We start from the raw sequence: 18,049 nt of genomic DNA, 5'->3' as shown, positions 1-18,049 counted from the left end.
GGCTCCTATCCAGAGCGACTCTGCAAGAACATCTTCAATAATCGGTCTTACCTGGAGCCTTCTCAAGCCGGGCTCAAACTTCAGAAACCAAATCCTGTGCCCAGGAACAACACAGGAACCCTGCATCGCGAACTACTGCTGACTGCATCTTCGTTTTTCTGTCTTTCATGATTTGGGAACCAAAGAGTAATCAATAATCGTCCTTCCTCCAGGGTGCTCGAGTCCCTCCTGTACTGGTGTATCGTCGCTGGAACCTATGGTGGTCACCAAAGAACATGCACATTGGCCGCTACTGCAAAGCCACCTACTGCAAAACAAACTGCTTTCTGGATCAGGATATTGCTTTTCTGACTCTCCAGCGCTGCTGGTGAGTTGTTTCTTCATTTGAACTTCATTTACAGGTCCATCGGGCAGACATTTAAGTGTCTTTGGTTGCTTAAACCCCACTGGAACGCCAAAACTGCTCATTTGAGCGCTTACGCAGAAGCTTTTTCCTGCCAAGGACTGCACACATCTGTACAACTGATCTCCCCTGGTCTTTCCAAAGCTTATTGCCCAGATAGGAAAAGGAATAAGTTACTTACCTGTAATTCCTGTTCTCCAGCATTGGTATCTTTCATAGATTCGCACATTGTTTGAATATTCTCCGTCAGGCTGGTAATCCTTGGTAACAGAGCAGTTTTCATTTGAATTTGAAAAACTGCATTCACTTTAGTGTTCTCGTATAGTCGTTCTGAGTCATCTTACCCATTTGGTCAATATGCAGCATCTTCCTTAGCACCACCCTTAAAGGTCATCTTCAGACTAGGATAACGCACGAAAAAGTGGCAGAATTAGCCAAGAAGAGCAATATGCACGGTAGGACGGAGGGAGTGTTGCATGTGAATCTACGAAAGATACCAATGGAGAACAGGCGCTCCAGGTAACTAACTTATTCCTTTTCCAGCATTGGATCTTTCATAGATTCACATTCTGTTTCAATATATTATAAAGCAGTACACATATACAAAAAATGCAAAACTGGAGGATAAAACTCACCTTCAGAAAAGCTCACCTTCAGGCGAACAAATAAAGCACTGCTGGTCTAAATCTGGGGTTCCGGTTGACACAACAGAACCTTGTGAAGGTGTGAATAGACCCCCCCCTGTAGCCGCCCTGTAGTTGTCCATAAGCGGAAACACAGGAGAGGAAGGCAGTAGTGGATGAAACGGCCCTGGTGGCATGCGCTTTAGACCGACCTGACAGCAACCTGAAGGAGATGCAAGCAGAGAGCCATCGGGAGATGGAAGACTTAGGCTAACCCTTTGCCAACAGCTAAGGGGCCAAACACCACGAAGAACTGAGATGACTTCTGGAATAGTTTGGCACGTGTAAGGGTGTTGAAGAAGGATGCTAACACAAAGGTGGCATACTGGTTGTTAAAAACTTATTTATAGCAAAAAGAACCCATCATTATCCCAGTCTTCTAAGAGGGGTTTCTCTGCCTCACACTAATAGTAAACAACCTGTCAGAATGTCTGTCAAAATCAAACTGTACTGTGTCACAACCTACTTCTATCCCTTACGCTACAAGTAAAGAATAATTCAACAAAAAGTTCCTTCTCCAGAAGAATGACCCCCCATCTCCTGGTATTTGGGTTGTGTTACCAAAATGTTCTTTTGCAAAAGGATGCCAGGGGGAATGACTCCCTCCCCCTGGCTTGTGGTTCCACAAACCTTTGTACTAGTCAACTTCTGGGACCAGGTGAATGAAACCCTTCTCCTGGTATTGGTCCACACACTCCAATATATTTCACAACACAGCCAGGGGGAATTACTCCCTTCCTCTGATGCTTGAGAGTTCTTCTTTTCTGTATCTTTCAACTTGATGTTTATTTTGCCACTCGTTCATGGCATTATCAAATTCCCAAATCCTTCTCGGGGCTTCAGTGGACTTCTCTCTGCCACTGCAACGAAGATGCTTCCCGCGGATGCTCAGTTCACTTGTGTTGGAGTCCCACACCCTTCTATGGTCGTCAGTGGGCTTATTGCTGCCACTGCGACGAGGAAGTTCTCCTTGGATGCTCGGTTCACCCTTCCGAATAGTTTGGTTGTTACTACTGGGCCAGCAGCGAGCCGCTCGAGCATGTCTTTCTTCCACCCCCCATGTCCCCTTCCAAGGCTCTCGTACCTCCCATTACTTTGGGACTTTGGTGCGCCACTGTGGTTTCCTGGGATTGGGATGTGTTTCTCTGGCTCTTCGGGTTGCTCTCCTTTACTACCGTAGCACTGTGGCAGCTCTGCGCTCTACTGTACTGTTCGGCTCTCTCTTCCTGCTCGGGTCTGCTCCAGCTGGACCCACAGAGAACTCCCTCATTGTTGGCAGTCCCGCCCCGGTGGATTGTCGAAGTCATTTGTTTGTTTTGACTGTTTGATCTTCATGCCTCCTCTGGACCATCTTGTACCAGTACTAGCACTGTCAGTAATCTTCATGTCTTCTGTGCTCTTCTGCGTCCTAGTATTTTCTGTTTTGTCTGTATCCCCTACACTACAGAAATACATGGGTCTACTCTCAAGGAAGTGGCTTGGAATGAGGGGGGTTAGGGAAGGTTGCAGTGTGACATTCGTCAATGGGCAGGAGCTTAGGTGATTCTCCTTGTCCACAGAGGTCGAGTACCTCCCGCATTAAACCACCACAAGGAGGACTATTGGGTAGCGGCCGCACCTCCCTAACCTTATGGAAAATACCTCCCCCCTGGGGAGGAGTGACGATACCTGGCAAATCGTCACAAACGGGCAACATAGTAATTTAAAGCTGCATGACAACCAATGAGAGTACAGAGCGCTCGGCCGGAGTGGAAGGAGAGCCAGAGAAAACTTGTAGGACCAAAGGTTAATTGAGATGGAATGATGAAGGCACATTGGGCATGAACATAGGATTTGTACGGAGAAGGGCCATGGACTTGTGAACTACAAAATAAGGTAGCTCTGAGCCTGGCTCTCCCCCACCCATGTGGGTCAAGGATATGGCACGCAAGAAAGCAGTTTTCCACAAGAGGAACTTGATGCTTGCTTTATGTAAGAGCTCAAAGGGTGGCCCCATTAGTTTAGAAAGTACAATGTTCAATGGGCACTGGCGGGAAGGCACAGAAGAGTCCCTTTAGGAACTCCTAAAAGAGCAGATGAGACCACAACGAAGGGGCAGAGGAAGTGCGAGTAAATCGTTTAATCGCAGCCATGTGAACCTTGATGGAGGCATGTGTTAGGCCAGTGCTGGCCAACGAATGCAGACACAGCAAAATTTGCAGAGGCAGGAAGTGCAAGGGATGAGCAGCACACCATATCGTGAAACGCTTCCACTTGCTATTATAGCAAGAAACAGTAACGTGAGCTCAATCATTTGCTAAACTGTCCCTCCAGTCTTGGGGTTTGGAAATGTGCCTGAACACTAAGGAAGCTGGAGCCAGGCCGTTAGATTGATGGAGGTCATGTCATGGTGGCTGGTTGAAGACTGGAGGTAGCTTGATGTTAGGTGCCAACAAGAGGTTGAGAAGTTCCAAAAAACAGAACAGTCTCTGCCAGGTTGGGGCCACCAAAATCAGTTTGCATCGCTGTGCTTTGAAAGCGTGTAAGACCCTCTGTATCAGCAGAAACAGGAGAAAAGCATAAAGAAAAGTACTTGCTTACGGGAACGTGAAGGCGTCTCCCAGCCTGCTGGTTAGAGGAAATCTGCTCAGTTGGCAAACGTGCAGCACTTTGCGTTTTCTCTGGTGACAAACAGGCCTATGTCCAGGGCTCCCTACATTTGAAAGATATGCAGAACTTGGCTGTGGTAGAGTTCCCACTCATGGCAGGAGCATAGCTTTCCTCCTGAGGGAGATTGACCTGGCAGATGGAAGGGGGACAAGAACATCCTGTGTGCAAGAGCACATTTCCAGAGGGATTGCACGTCTGTGGAACCTATATCTGGTGCTGTTTACGGATTTAAAACATGCTGGTCGTGTTCTCTGTAAACACTGAAACCGCTTTGCGATGGATATGGAGGCTAAAGAAATTCAGCAGCCAGAACACCCCCCTGAATTTCTGAATGTTGATGTGCCAGGATTTTTCTTTTTGCAACCAAAAGATCCCTGGCGTGCACATCGCTCATGTGGGCTCCTGAGCCATCCATGGAGCCATCGGTTGTGACTTATCTGGTGATATGAAAGGTGCCCCCCTGTGTGAGATTGGCACTCACTGCCCCACCAGCAAAGGGTTTTGTGGAAAGTATGCATGAATAACACCTTGCCGTCTCAATGGCACATGACTTGTTGCCAACTGGTGTTTTGAAACTCCTAAACAGACCGAAGTGTTGTATGAGGGGAATGCAGGAGACCATCATTCTTAGGAGAGACTTCACAGTGGGGACTGAGGTGACATGTCTCAGCGATAGCGAAAGGGCCTTTGCCAGAATGGTTGTGACCCCGTCGACGGAAGGGGTAGCAGTGCAACTGACTGCGTCCAGTTGCGCTCCCAGGAAAAGCATTTGCATGGGGGGAGTTTAGAAGGACTTGTTGTAGTTGACACAGAATCCCGGTGAGGATAGGCAGCTTATCATACTTATCTGTTTGTGGGGCACAAGGGAGTGAAGGGGCCCTGACAAACCAATTGTGAAGATATTAGTATACTGGGATACCTGATCGTCTGAGGCGAGCCGCCACTAGGGCAAGGCATTTTGAGAATACCCTTGGGGCATACTTGAGGCCAATGGGTCGGGAGCTTGAACTGACAGTGAAACTCTGCCATTGTAATATTTCCTGTGGCGATGACTGATCAGGACATGGAAGTATGCCGCTTGTAAATCCAAGAAAGAGCAGAAATCTTTCTGGTTCAACCGACTGAGGATGTGCTGAAGCAGGACCTTCCTGAAGGTTTGGGATTGGATGAACTTGTTCAGGAGATGGAGGTCTAGGATTGTTCTCCAACCGCCTCACTTTTTCTTCACCAGTAAGTATTGTGAGTAAGCGCCTTATACCCACTGGTTGTTTCAGATTGGTTTGATTGCTCCCTTCGAAAGGAGTGCGAAAACTATGCGCCTGAGCTTTGCAAGAAATGTTTAAACCTTTGCGGCGGTAGGAATGTTTGGTGGCCTAGCCTAGCCGGAGAAAGGAGCGCACTCACTTGTCTGTGGTAATATGTTGCCACTGATGGAGGAAACGGGGAAGACGTCTTCTCAATGGGGTGTAGAAGTGGTAGGGAAGGCCCATGGTGTGGTCACTCCTGGTTACTGAGTTGGCCTCTTGCCTGGGAGGATACACAGTGTCACTGTCTGCCTCTGTATGACCGATCTACCTCTGAAGCCGTCTCCAAAGCAAAAGCGCTCATTCGATGAAGATTGGAAGCGATATGCTGGATGAAAATCTCAGGACATTGTGGGGGACCAGGATTTATTAGGCTAAAAAGACTGCAGGCGTTGCTGCAAGGTACCCAAGGATCGAGCAGTATCAGTGTCTGCCTTGATGGCATGAATGGTATCATCCGCCTCCTTCCCAAAGAGGTCCTCACCATTGAAGGGCATGTCTATGACCTTTGCCTGGTAATTTGGGTAAAAGTTTGTGGCTTTGAGCCAGCCTTGGCGTTGCAAAACTAAGCCATTTCCCATCAGGCGAAAGCCGGTGACAGTGATGTCAAACGCCACCGAGATGGAGTGATCAGACGCAGCCTCTCCCTCATAAAGCAGTTTGAAAGCTTCCGTCTTCTTGTCATTGGCCAAGAAATCCAGAAGAGTCCTCATTCTATACCACAGTTCCAGAATGCCAAAATTATCCAAGTGTCTACTTTCCTTCTGCAAAGGGGTACAGCACATGGAGAAGATGGGTTAGCCAATCTCTTACAGGCAGCAGTGTATACCACTGTGACGAATCCCAGGGTCTTGTCACTGTTTCCATGGGGGAGGCACCTTTCCATGATGCCAGGTGAGGTCACTACCCAATATTCCCTGTGGGGGTGGTACTCAACGTTGGATCTCGTGGGGAGGGAAGCTCTTCGTGGGACTGGCGACGATGGCCCTGGGAAAACGCGGTATCCCTGCCAATCACCTGAGCCTCGACCCCCTTTCTATGACCTCAATAACAGCCTGTTCCCCCGTAGAGTCACAAGATATTGCCAACCTAGCAGTTCACTAGTAAGTACTGGGATGAGGAAGATTAGGAGTTACTCAAGTGAAGATCCACTTCCTAGTACTCTAGCAACAAGGCACTGCATTGACCCACAAGGAAGCCGAAAAATCAGTACTTTGACAAGAGAGAAGCGCATAGGGATGATGATCACCTTTGAGAACCACAAGGAACAGTCTAGTGGTGGCAGATATCCGATTGGTCCATCTAAAGTAGAAATAGAGGAGGGAAACTAGGAAATGTTGCTAAGCCTTCCTTGGAGGAGCAGGGAGCAGGAATCCTGCGCTGGAACAGAAAGGACAGGAAAGTATACCAGGGTTGGCAGTTGAACTGTGCTACAGTCTTCCAAGACACATGTCCTGGGTGAAGGGCGAACCAGGTTGGCTATGCCAGGAAGACCGAATACGGGGAAGAAAAAATATTACCCTTGACCCAGTTGGAGGAAGAAAAACGGACCTAGCCCTTGGCAGGAGAGGATAACAGGCAGGCTAGGGGTGATAAGAAGCTAGTGAACTGTATATTGTGAATACTGTGAACATTGTAACAAAGGGAAGGGAGCCATTCCGCCTGGTGCTGTTTTTAAGAATCCTGAGAAGCCAAGAGAGGAGAGGTGTCCTCTTGGCACTGTGAATATTGTAACCTGGGGAAGGAGGTTCTTCGCCCCTGGTGTTTTTGAGAACCTGCAGAAGCCAAGGGAGACAAGGTGTCCTTGGTACTGGGAACTTTGTGGAGAGCCAGCAGAGGAGAAACCTCTTGGCATTGCAAATATTGTGATCAGGGGAAGGGAGTCATTCCCCATGGCATTGCCTAGAGATCATTCTGTTGGAACTTTGAACTTTTACTTTGATTGAACCTGGAACCTTATGTTGGCCATTTGCGGAGAACTGAAACCTGGAAAGGGAGCCATTCTTGCAGGCAACGTTTGTTAGAGGTTATACGCGTTTTGACACAGGACGGTGGATTATTTTGATTTCAACTGACATCATTACAGAGTTCTTAGTCTTTTTGTTGAGGTAGGGCAACCCCTCCTAGTCACAGGAACAAGTAGGGGTTTTCCTTATTTTCTTTATAATAAAAGTCTTTATCAACCAGAATGCCACCCCTGTGTCAGCGTCCTACTTCTGCACCCCTAAACCACAGAATAAGGACTATATTGAGTATGCAGACACTTGTAGAAGCCTCAGGCACCCTATTATTTTTTGTCGAATCTGTCCTTTTTGGGGGGAGCAGTAGATGGGCTTTTTATGGTAAAGACCCATCCTCCCAGATGTCAACAACAGGAATCTAGTCTACATACTTTCTAGTCTGCTACCTGCACTGATAGAGGAAACCCTCCTTCCTCTCTGCGGTGGGGAGTCAGTCAAACATCACATCTTGGCTGCTTTGGACATGATAGTGTGAAATATCCCAATCTCATTAGGTGGAGAATCTCTGACTAGAAGGTCGCTAGGCTCACTATCTGGTGAAACCAAATTGCTAAACTCATCCCTGGAAGAAGAATGAATGAATGGATGGATGGATGCCCAGTCTTGTCTTCCCCTTACTCAGAATCCGAAGAAACTTAAAGGTATGTAATAATGGAGTGTAGGCCGAACATTAAGCAGATCCTGCGGAGGAAGAATGGACAGAACTCTAGACTTCTGTTCCAATACCAGTTTTGCAAAGTTTACAAAATATCCATTGAGCGGTAGTGGGCCTCTGGATGGCTGAGAACAGGCATCGGTTGTGCGAGTACAGGAGATGCACGAGGTGGCTGTGCCAGATGAAAAATGGAAGAGGGCACATGAGGAGGTTTCACAGGAATCAACAAGGAAAAGTAGTCCACTTCCTTCTCTGAGAAAACTCCTTCCGGGCTCTCAAAGTCAGTGTCAATCGTGCTCCAAAATGTCATTGGGAGGCATATGTGAGGGACACGGAATAGCTGGGGTAACATTAAGGTACTAGCGTAAATAGCAGTTCTTCCCGTTTCTTTGTAGGGTGAGCTCATGGATGAGTGGAGTTCATGGTCGTCGCCGGAGAGATAGCAGTAGACGACGGTCTGGTCGACAGGGTTTCCATCGTTGACTAGGTTGCAGTCTTCTTCGACAGAACTTTGAAAGCCGATGGGGACCGCCGTAGATGGAGGAGACTTGGCTAGGCTTAATCCACCGTCTACTGAGAAGGCATTGATGGGGTCATCGACTGGGATCTTCATCAACGAGTGCTTCATGGGCAAAGAGCATGCTGTGGACAATGGTATTATGGATGCTGGGTGCCATTGAAGAAGCTGTTGACAAAGCCATCACAACAGCCTTCATCAATCAAGTAGGCTGCATATGTGATGATTTCTGTGGTGTGGTTGCCTTTTCTGGGCAAACTGAGCATGGGTGGTATCTCCCTTCTTCACCCTCTTACCACCAGAAACCTGCATGTGGGATCTGAACCTCTTAGATTAGAGGGTAAGCTCTTGGGTACTGCTGTGGCAGAGTGAAGCATGACCTCTAACACAAGCTGAGTCTGCGGCCACGGTCCCCTCACCCAGACAAGCCAATAAACTTGTGTGATGGACTTTCAAGTTTTTATTTTAAAACGAGTGACAGATGGAATGCAAATTAACATTGTGCTCCAGATAGAGACAGTACAGGCTCATGCTGGTCTTTGAGGTATATATTTATAAGGTGGCAGGTGGAACGCGCCATGAAAAGGCTTTCTCTAGACTCTGAATCGGCCATGGTGGGTCAAGAAACAACACTCCACAGCCCTCAACCCGAGGCGGCTGGCAAAGGGGGACACAAGTCTCCTGCCGGGGAGTCCCCAATGGATGTAGGACTTACTTAAAACCCCAGAAGAAAAAGTACTCATCTAATTTTTCGTTAGGTCCAAAAAGCAACCTGTAAAATTTTAACATTTGTAGACAATTGTCAAATGGAAGTAGAAAACTTGAACTGGAAGAAGACTCCAAACACTTGAATGCCAAGTAAAAATCTGAAGTTGGTATCTAGGCGAGAAGCTAGGGGAGACATTGACTACTGACCAATAGGTAAGATGACCCAAGATGACTATAACAGAACATAAATGTGACTGCAGTTTTTCAAATTCAAATGAAAACTGCTCAGTTACCGAGGATTCCCATCCAGACGACGAGGAATATTTAACCAGCAGGTGAATCTACAAAAGATCCATGCTGGAGAAGTGTTTTACTTAAATGTGATTGCATTTTCCTTTCTAGAAAGTTTACTTAGCTGTTAGTGTAGGGTTTTATCTTATGCCATTATTGAAATAAAGAATCTATTTTTACAAACATATAGTGTGTAGAAATTCTCTAAATTGTGTTTGGGAAAAGTGTATTCTTTACCTGTTAACAACCCCACACCACCTCCTTAGAAGTAAGCCTATGATGCTGTCCCTGTGCAAACTCATGCCTGTTTTTCAAGCTTAAATGTAATATGCATCCAATAAACCTCTGGTGTCTTACATGGTGCCTGTAACACTCTTTCGTAGCACTGCATTAGATGACCTTGACTAAATAGCGTCAGTTAAAGAGCCACAGGCAAATGACGGCAAGCTCATGGACATCAGTCCTAGTGTCAAGAGCTAACAATATATAAGTGAGACAGAGCTCAAAACACAGGTTGCACTACACAGAAGCTAAACAGTGAATGAAAACCTTCTCAAATCAATTCATACAGTTTTAATCAGAAGTAGACAAAGTTAAAATGCTATTAAATTGCCAAAATCTCAAATTTATACACAAAATTTAAATACATAAAATATAGGGAATCGTAAATTACAATCAATGGTCATTCTTCACAGCAAAGTAGGTGGAGACACACAGAACAGTTCAAACAGCGTCTCTGTTTCTTCTTACACATGTATCCTATAAAGACCGTTGTTTGCGTTTTTGCAGGGCGAGGTGTGTGGATGCACACCCTCGTTAGTGAATGGGCCACTGTAAAGACTCTGCATTGGTAACTGCCCCCCACCTACTTACAGGTCCACTACCATCTCGCCCCACTTGCTCCTAGCTACGATCACCATTGAGATTATGAGATTATGTTTAACTCTTTTCCATTCCAGGGACGGAGTGACCTCTCTCAAGCGACCTATGCCAGATGCTTAATGCCTGGCGACTATGATGACCATATTACAGAGCAGCTGCCCAGCTTCAGCTGTTTTTCAGCACACCACCATTTTGCTACAGTGGTGATTGTCGCATTGAGGTGAGCGAAGTGGCTTTTCCCACATTTCTTCTTCTGTTTTTGATGAAAACTTTACTATGCACCACTTGAGATTTTGTTGAGTATTGGTTTTTCGCTCATTTTAAAAGCTATAATAATGAGTGCTTTTCTTGCATTAGATACGGAGTAGGAGCTATTTATCAGCCTACTACGACATGAACGACTGAAGTTGTGAGCCCCCACAAGCACCATTGAAGGTACCACCCCCTTTATCTTTGGTCCTCTAGTTCACTTATTAGTGACTACAACGAAACCATTTAGCTACCTTGAGCTTATCCTTTGTTCTTTCTCTTTACACCCACAGGTTGCACGTGTCCACCTTTTCTGTAATAACCAGATATGATTGTTTTTATTGGGATCTTCGTTCTTTTTACATTTCTCCTGATGAATGTTCTCTGAGTAATTCCATATGAACTGAAACATGTCGAGATAACTATCTGGATTTGTACAGAGACGCAATTTGTTTTAGAAAAGCATCCAATCAGGAGACAATAAACGCGGGCTGAATCTCCTGATGTTAGCCCGCGCTCCAGACTGCCTAATTGCTTCGCTCGCCCGCCATCTTCCCCTTACCATCCCATCTCCTTTTGTATCCCCATCACACACTTACCTGATTGCAGCAGCGGCAGATGCTGCCACCACTGCTGCTGCTGCTTCCGCTCCTGGTCCGTTGTGGTCGTCATGGAAATGGAAGAGGGCCTCTGTATGGACAACGCCTTCCAGATCAATGGTGGCCATCTTACTGAAGTATTTTCATTGAATGAAAATGCAATGCTCTCAGCACCCCAGGTTACCGGATTGGCAACCCGGGGTGCTAATAACGTTAAGAGACCCTCCGGCTTACCAGATTGGGTGCTATGAGCCCGGGGATCCTCGATAAAAGGTCTTGTTTCGCTGTGGGCTTAACGCTTAGTTATAAGATTATTTGATGAGGCTAAAATAAAATACATGTACAAAATACCTTTAATACACTTATTTATATCACACTTATATTCAGCGGATCCTATATATCACCAGATGACAGAAACGCCTGGAAATGTAAAGTGGTCTTATATAGCACACTTCTGCCAATGATGTTTGCCTTGATGCGCAAAGCTCTGTAAGAAAGGAGGGCAAGCTGTGTTATTTGAATAGCAGTAGGCAGGTACAGAAACCTTTGGTGTTGATGGATGCAGATCAGAAGTACCCATTACCTTGTTGCCGATATGAACATCTCTAGGTTGTTTTTGGTTGGTACTGTTAGTGCAGGTTAGCCATATAGGCAGCTCTCGGATTGTGAAGGGCAAAAATTGACAGCATGGCTGTTGATAGAAGATGGATAGAGTCTGAATCTGTTAAGTACACTAGACCACGTGGTCATGGGAGATGTAAGGATGCAAGAGTTTAGTAGTGAGGAGATAGTTGAGGAATGGGGGGCAGAGAGGAATAAGGGGGGGGTGGAGGGGTGAGGATGTTGTTGCTTCCTGGCTCTCAGTTGTAGATTTCACCGAGATTAAGGTGCAGACCAGTGTCATGCAGCAGAGGTTCCATGAATCAAATTGGTTTCCCACAGATGGTGCTGCCAAGAGTTTTGGAAATTGCTGCTTGTAGCCCTTGATTCGGGTACACAGTTTTTGGTTGGTTGCTATTATTTTTAATTTCTTTCAAAGTTGAAAAGCAAAGTCTTTAGTGGTTTCCTGAAAGTGAGGTTCACTTCCAGGCAGAAAGTTTTGGGTAGGGTGTGCTAGTTTCGTGACCAGAACTGAAAAAGAGGATCTTCCTTGCCGTTTCTTGTTGAAGTTGGGGACACTAGTACTAGTACAGCATTTCTGGAGCCAAGTGTTCTCGAAGAAGTGTAGTGTTGAAACCTAATTACTTACATTCTCACTTAATTAAAAATGTATTATACATTTATCTACAAAATCAGTTTCTTAAGTTGTATTTACAGCTTGGGAAAGTAGGTAAAAAAAAATCAAACAGTTTTCAAGATATACACAGAAAGGTTAATTACACAAGCAGTATTTAAATATTTTACCTCATTGTCCTTTAGTCTAACATAATTCGAAGGGAAGATACCGGTTCTACCATCAATAGATCCTGTCCACCATTCACCTTCTTTTTGAGTCACTATAATGATATCTCCTTCAGCAAAAGTCAAATCACCAGGTTCTGCACTTGTGTACGCGTAGAGTGACACATATTCTAAGAAAGAAAATTTTGCTTTTATTCATATTACAAATTATTTTCATCACAAACTTCCATATTACAAAAAATAGGGGTCAATAGAAGTGAAATACATAATGCAGTCACACCAAAACAATTGCCTCGCATTACTTAGGTTCATGGATAAGAGTGAATGCTGTACACCTAGTGCACAGTTCCCTTGGCTCTATTCTTTTGGCGACAATCCATCCCATGCCGAAGGTGCATGATTGTGCAGCGGCCCGAATATTAAATAGTACGCCGGAAGCATGAATAGACCCACCCACAATGGGCATCTCCCTTCTGCATGCTTCAGTCCTTTCATTGGCGTGATAAGAGTTCAAGCATTTAAAAGGGTGATGGTGGGAGGGGCGCATGGCAAGAAGAGGACTAGCAGCCAAGGAGTAAAGCAATGACTGTAGTGAGTAAAACAAATTACTTACCTTTAGTAATGTTCTTTCACATGGATTACTCCTTCCGCCCACAGATTTGTCATCTTACACCTATCCTCCAATGCCAGTTGATCTTTTTTAAATCACCAGGGAACACAGCAAGTCCATCTAAGCTCTGCTTGGCATTATAGACTTTAATGACCTTGGACAGGACGTTATGTCATGGAATGTATATTGTGAGCTCACTGCATCCCATGAACTCTGTGTTCCACCTTTTACCCCCGTGCTCAGCAGCTGAGAGTAGGCAAAACATAATGGTATGAAGAGCTATCAAAGGGAGTGACAAGCTAGAAGGGCGAAGAATAAAATGTGGAAAAGACTAAAATGTATCATCCCACGGATTCCTCAGCTTAGAAAACCCCACAACAGCACAACCTTCATGCAGGGGGAAGAGCGAGGGCAAGCCTATTGCACCAAAACATTTATAAGAATTTGCCGACCACAGAGGGCATCTAGAGCAAACTGAGAATCAACAATAATGCTTCGCAAAGGTATGTAGACTTTCTCTGGTTGAGGGAAACTGCAGCTGATGAAGGATATCCGCTATTCTCTGGCAGGAGTGCACCACTCCTTCGGGTGAAACCGCCCTCACCAGTCAGTTGTCCAAATAAGGGTACAAATGGTGGCCCTCCAAGCGGAGAAGACCTGCCACTGCGTTCATCAACTTCGTGAAGACGCCAGGGGCGGGTTTCAGGCTGAAGGGCAGCACCTGGTACTGAAAGTGGCACGACAATCATGAACCGCAGAAACTTCAGATGTGTTGGTAGATGGGCACATGCAGGTATGAATCCTTAAGGTCCAGGGAACACATCCTGTCTCCTGCACACAGACACTCTGCTATGCGCGCATGAGTAATCATCATGAAGCATTCCAACAGTAAAGACATATTTAGAAATGACAGGTCCAGGACAACCCTCAGGCCAGTCTGGTTGTGCTTGGGTACCGCAAAAGTCATGAAATGGTACCCAGAGTCCCTGTCTGAAAGAGGAACCGGCTCTATTGCATGCATCTCTAAAAGCGAAAGGACCTCCCGTGAAAGAGCTGGGGACCCGATCTGACGAAAAGGAGGAGAGGATGGTGGAGACCAAGGAAGAGGAAGACTGAAGCCTGTGGAGACCACGGATAGGAGCCACAAGTTGCTGACATAACGATTTCAGGTGTCCTGGAACAGTGCCAAAAGGCCCCCCAGAGATGAGCTGTGTTCCCCCACTGTGACGTCACTGCTTTTTGACATCAGAGGCAGGGAAAAGAGGATGGGGAGCGGAAAAACACACGCAACATCCTCTGCTGCTTTCTCCTGTTGTCGCTGGGTGACCTGTCGGGCCCCTGTGAACCATGGTCACAGAACCCCCTTGGAGCCGGAGAAAGCCTGGGGCTTGAACTCAGTCCTGCCATGAGACTGAGGGAAGCACCTCTTGTCCAGCTTTTGTCACACGCAACAACAGCAGCTGTTGTCACGTGTGGCAAACAGGTCGATCTCTGGGATGCCCCACTTCTGGAACAACAGGTGTAGTTGGTCCTTGTGTATCTCCCATTAGATGGAGGGGAATCAGGAACATGTTCTGTTGTAGTGCCCAATGCTAGAGCACTTGGGCCTCCCTGGAAAGCTGTGGCGATCTGGTCCCACTCTTGCTTGCGGATGTAAAACATGGACGTTGTGTTGTCCGTGTAGTTCCGAACCACCTTCCCTCTGAGGAGGGGGGAGGAAAGATTTTAGTGCCCAGAATATCACTTGTAGCTTCAGCAGGTTGATGTGCTGGTCTTCCCTTGACTCTGACCACAAACCTCTGCTGTGCTGACCATGGCAGTGGGCACACCAGTCTTCCAGGGAAGCATCCATGGTTACGGTGATCAGATGGCCCGGAAGCTTGAAAGGGGCACCTTGAAGGATGTGTTCTCTCACTATCCACCAGAGCAGGCTCTTCCTGAACGCTGGCGTCAGCGTGATTCAGTCTTCCCAGGAGCCTGAAGCTTGGACAATCTGGCATCCAGGAATTCCTCCAGGAATTCCTGCACTGACCTCATGCGTAATCTGCAGTTGACGACCAGTGAGATGCATGAAGACAGTATCCCCAGTAGAGACTTGTAGCTGCGGACTGAGGTCAACCTGGTTTTGCAAAGGCAATCCGCCATCTGCAGATGGGCCATTATTCTCTTGTCCGAGGGTCTGGCGCTGCAAGCGCTGGGTTCTAGCCGTGCTCTGAGGTACAGTGCCGTCCGAGAGGGGGTTAGCTGAGACTTCGGGAAGTTGATGGGGAATCCCAGTTGCTGAAGACATTGGATCGTGACGGTGGTGTTGGAATCTGCCAGCGAGTAGCAGGGGGCTCTTATTAACCAGTCGTCCGAGTATGGGTAGATGTGGACCCCTCTCCGCCGCAGGTGAGCCACCACTGGTGCAAGGCATTTGGTGAAAACCTGAGGAGCTGATCTGAGCCCGAAGGGAAGCGCCCTGAACTGATAGTGCTCTCCTGCCACCATGAAATGAAGGTAGCGCCGGTGTGATTGGCGAATAGGGATGTGGAAGTAAGCGTCTTTGAGATCGAGGGGCGCTAGGAAATCCCCCTGCTGAAGATAAGAGAACAATTGCTGCAGAGTTACCATACAAAAGGTTTGTGCCTTAGAAACGTGTTGAGCACCCTTAGGTCTAGGATGGGTCTCCAACCCCCTGGCTTTTTGAGTGAACCCTTTTTTCTAATCAGGAAGTAGTGCGAATACACCTTCAGTTTCTCATCCCTGGGAACATTTTCGACCACGCCTTTTCTTAGTAGAGACTGCACTTCTTGTATTAGAAGGAGCTGCAATTTTTCTAGTCTTTGCACAGGAGGAATGTCCGGAGGATACTCTGTGAATTCCAGAGAGTGCTGTTGATGGAGGAGGGACAGCACCCATTCGTCGGATGTTACTTGAGCCTATTCATCGACAAAGTCTGATCCACGACCTTCCACTAGGGTGCTGAAGTGGGGGTCCCCGGCTCTCGGACGGTCATGCCTGCTTCCCAGATTGGCCCCTAGGCTGGGAGGAGCATCAGCGTGTTTGGGAACCCTTGTAGGACTGGGTTCGCTTCCTGTACTGGTCCCCAGATGAAAACTGTGTCTTGTAGGATGAGGATGACCGATACATGCTGCGGTTGTCCCGTGAAGTTCTATTGTAACGCCCCTTCCCTGCCCGAAAGGACTGGCACTTGTGCTGCAATGTGCCAAGGGAGCAGGTGGTTTCAGTGTCCGTCTTTATGGCCTGTAAGGCCTCATCCACCTTCTTTCCGAACAGGGCTGTGCCATCGAAAGTCATATCCGTAACCCAGGATTGGACATCTGGTCTGAAGTCCGTGGCCTTAAGCCAACCTTGTTGGCACAGGACCTCTCCATTCCCCATTTGGCGATAGCCTGTGTCTGCGATGTCGACGGAGACGGTGATGGCGTGGTCAGATGCGATTACACCCTCATGCAGAATGTCCAAAGCCTCTTGCTTCTTGTTTTCGGGCAAGAATCCTGACAGGGGTCCCAACTTGTACCATAACTCGCAATCAAAGCAGGAGAGTATGGCCATAGCATTAGCCGCCTTGATGGTTGTGGCAGCCGTTGTGATGATCCTTTTGCCGAAGGCGCCAAGGTGGTTGCCCCCATTGTCTGGGGGCACTGAGCAGGATGAAGATGGGTTGGTCGACCTCTTTCTGGCTGCCACCGAAACCATAGAGTCTGGAATAGGCTGGGTGCAGAGACAGGCCGCAGCGCTCTCTGGAGCACTGTACTTTTTGTCAAACCGATCTTTCTTTGGAGGTGCAGTTGCCAGGTGTGTCATGGCTACCAGGCCGTCTTCCCAGATGTCTTCCAGTAGTGGTATCGTCATGACAGACTTCCTGCGTTTCCTTTCTTTGCTCCTCCTGAGCTAAACCGAACATTGTGGATGCTCTGGACATAAGCGCATGGAGCGTTCCTATTTCGTTGGGGGGGGGGGGAAGAGTCCCCGAGAGGAACTTCATCTGGTTCACCATCTGCAGTGACGAAATCCTCAAACTCGTCTGTGTCGGAAGGAGTATGAGACGTGACCCCCTCAGGTTCCATGTCTGCTCCCTCATCAGTCACTAACTCTGGCCTCTGCTAGCTGAGTTCGGCCACTGGTGCTCTCAAGGGGAGTGTATGCAAGGTTTCCAGAGTTGATAACAGATCCAACAATATGTTCCACTGAGGGCACGATAGTGGATGCTGGACTGCTTCTGCTGATAGCTTAAAAGCCCATTGGGGCAGAGTTTGAGGAGGCTGCATCAGCCCTGCTGACGGCAGGGGTGTTAAAGGTGGTGATCTAACAAGGCTTGCCTGCCCATGAGGGGGGACTCCTCAGTGGCAGAGCCCTAGGAGGGGATGGCTGCTCTGGTACAACAGTGTTCTACAACAGTGTCCTCTTCCTCTGATAGAGCTACGCCCAGGTTTGGGTACACAGATCTTTGGCAATCAGCCAGTGCTTCTGCTGTGTCGGTGCTGATCTCTGGGCAAACAACTGTGGTGACAATGGGCTGGCGAGATTCCTGTCTCGTCGACGATGGTATGGTGGACGAGGCACCCGTAGTCTGTGTGCTCGTGGTCATAGCCATCGAGGTTGAGGTTAATGACGGTCTTGCCGTCTTGGTCAACGGTCTTGGAGTTGACAGTTTTGTAGAAGATGACGTAGAAGATTTTGGCGTGGACGATGTTTGAGATGGCCTTGCCGTCGATGATAAGTCTGTAGACTTAGCTGCCGGCTTTGCAGACGAGGAAGCGGCGATCGACTACTTTGGCGTGGACGACCTGGAGTGCCAAGAAGACTGCTTCGAAGCCGAATGCAATAAGGTCAGAGAGGAATGCTCAACCGACTTGGAGCTGGATCTCAAGCTTGGTGCTTCGTTGGGGCGATGGAAAGAGCTTTGTTCCTTTTCCTGCCATGGTTCACCCTGGGTACCAACCTTTGTGGGGGGCCGGTCCTTGTGGGACAATCTCGAGCTCTCGCCGGAGGCTTCCTTCTGCCTCTTAACGCTTGTGGCTTGGTTGTCGTGCAATCTGTACCTCTTACTTGAGGTGGTTCGCTGGGCCGT

General features: G+C 47.6%; 1 protein-coding gene across 7 annotated transcripts in view; it reads right to left on the bottom strand.

Moving 5' to 3' along the window:
* Window positions 1–18,049, bottom strand: part of ITSN2 (intersectin 2) — a 2,589,317-nt gene that overhangs the window by 657,508 nt on the left and 1,913,760 nt on the right. For all 7 annotated transcript variants that reach the window (XM_069605851.1, XM_069605856.1, XM_069605854.1 and 4 more), the window contains one exon: window positions 12,366–12,532. In XM_069605851.1, coding sequence (XP_069461952.1) covers window positions 12,366–12,532 — 167 coding nt within the window. The remainder of the gene's footprint in view (window positions 1–12,365; window positions 12,533–18,049) is intronic.

Source organism: Ambystoma mexicanum, chromosome 4p, assembly GCF_040938575.1.
Source record: "Ambystoma mexicanum isolate Mex_15411 chromosome 4p, UKY_AmexF1_1, whole genome shotgun sequence".
Taxonomy (NCBI): Eukaryota; Metazoa; Chordata; class Amphibia; order Caudata; family Ambystomatidae; genus Ambystoma; species Ambystoma mexicanum.
This window is presented reverse-complemented; position numbering and strand designations above follow the sequence as displayed.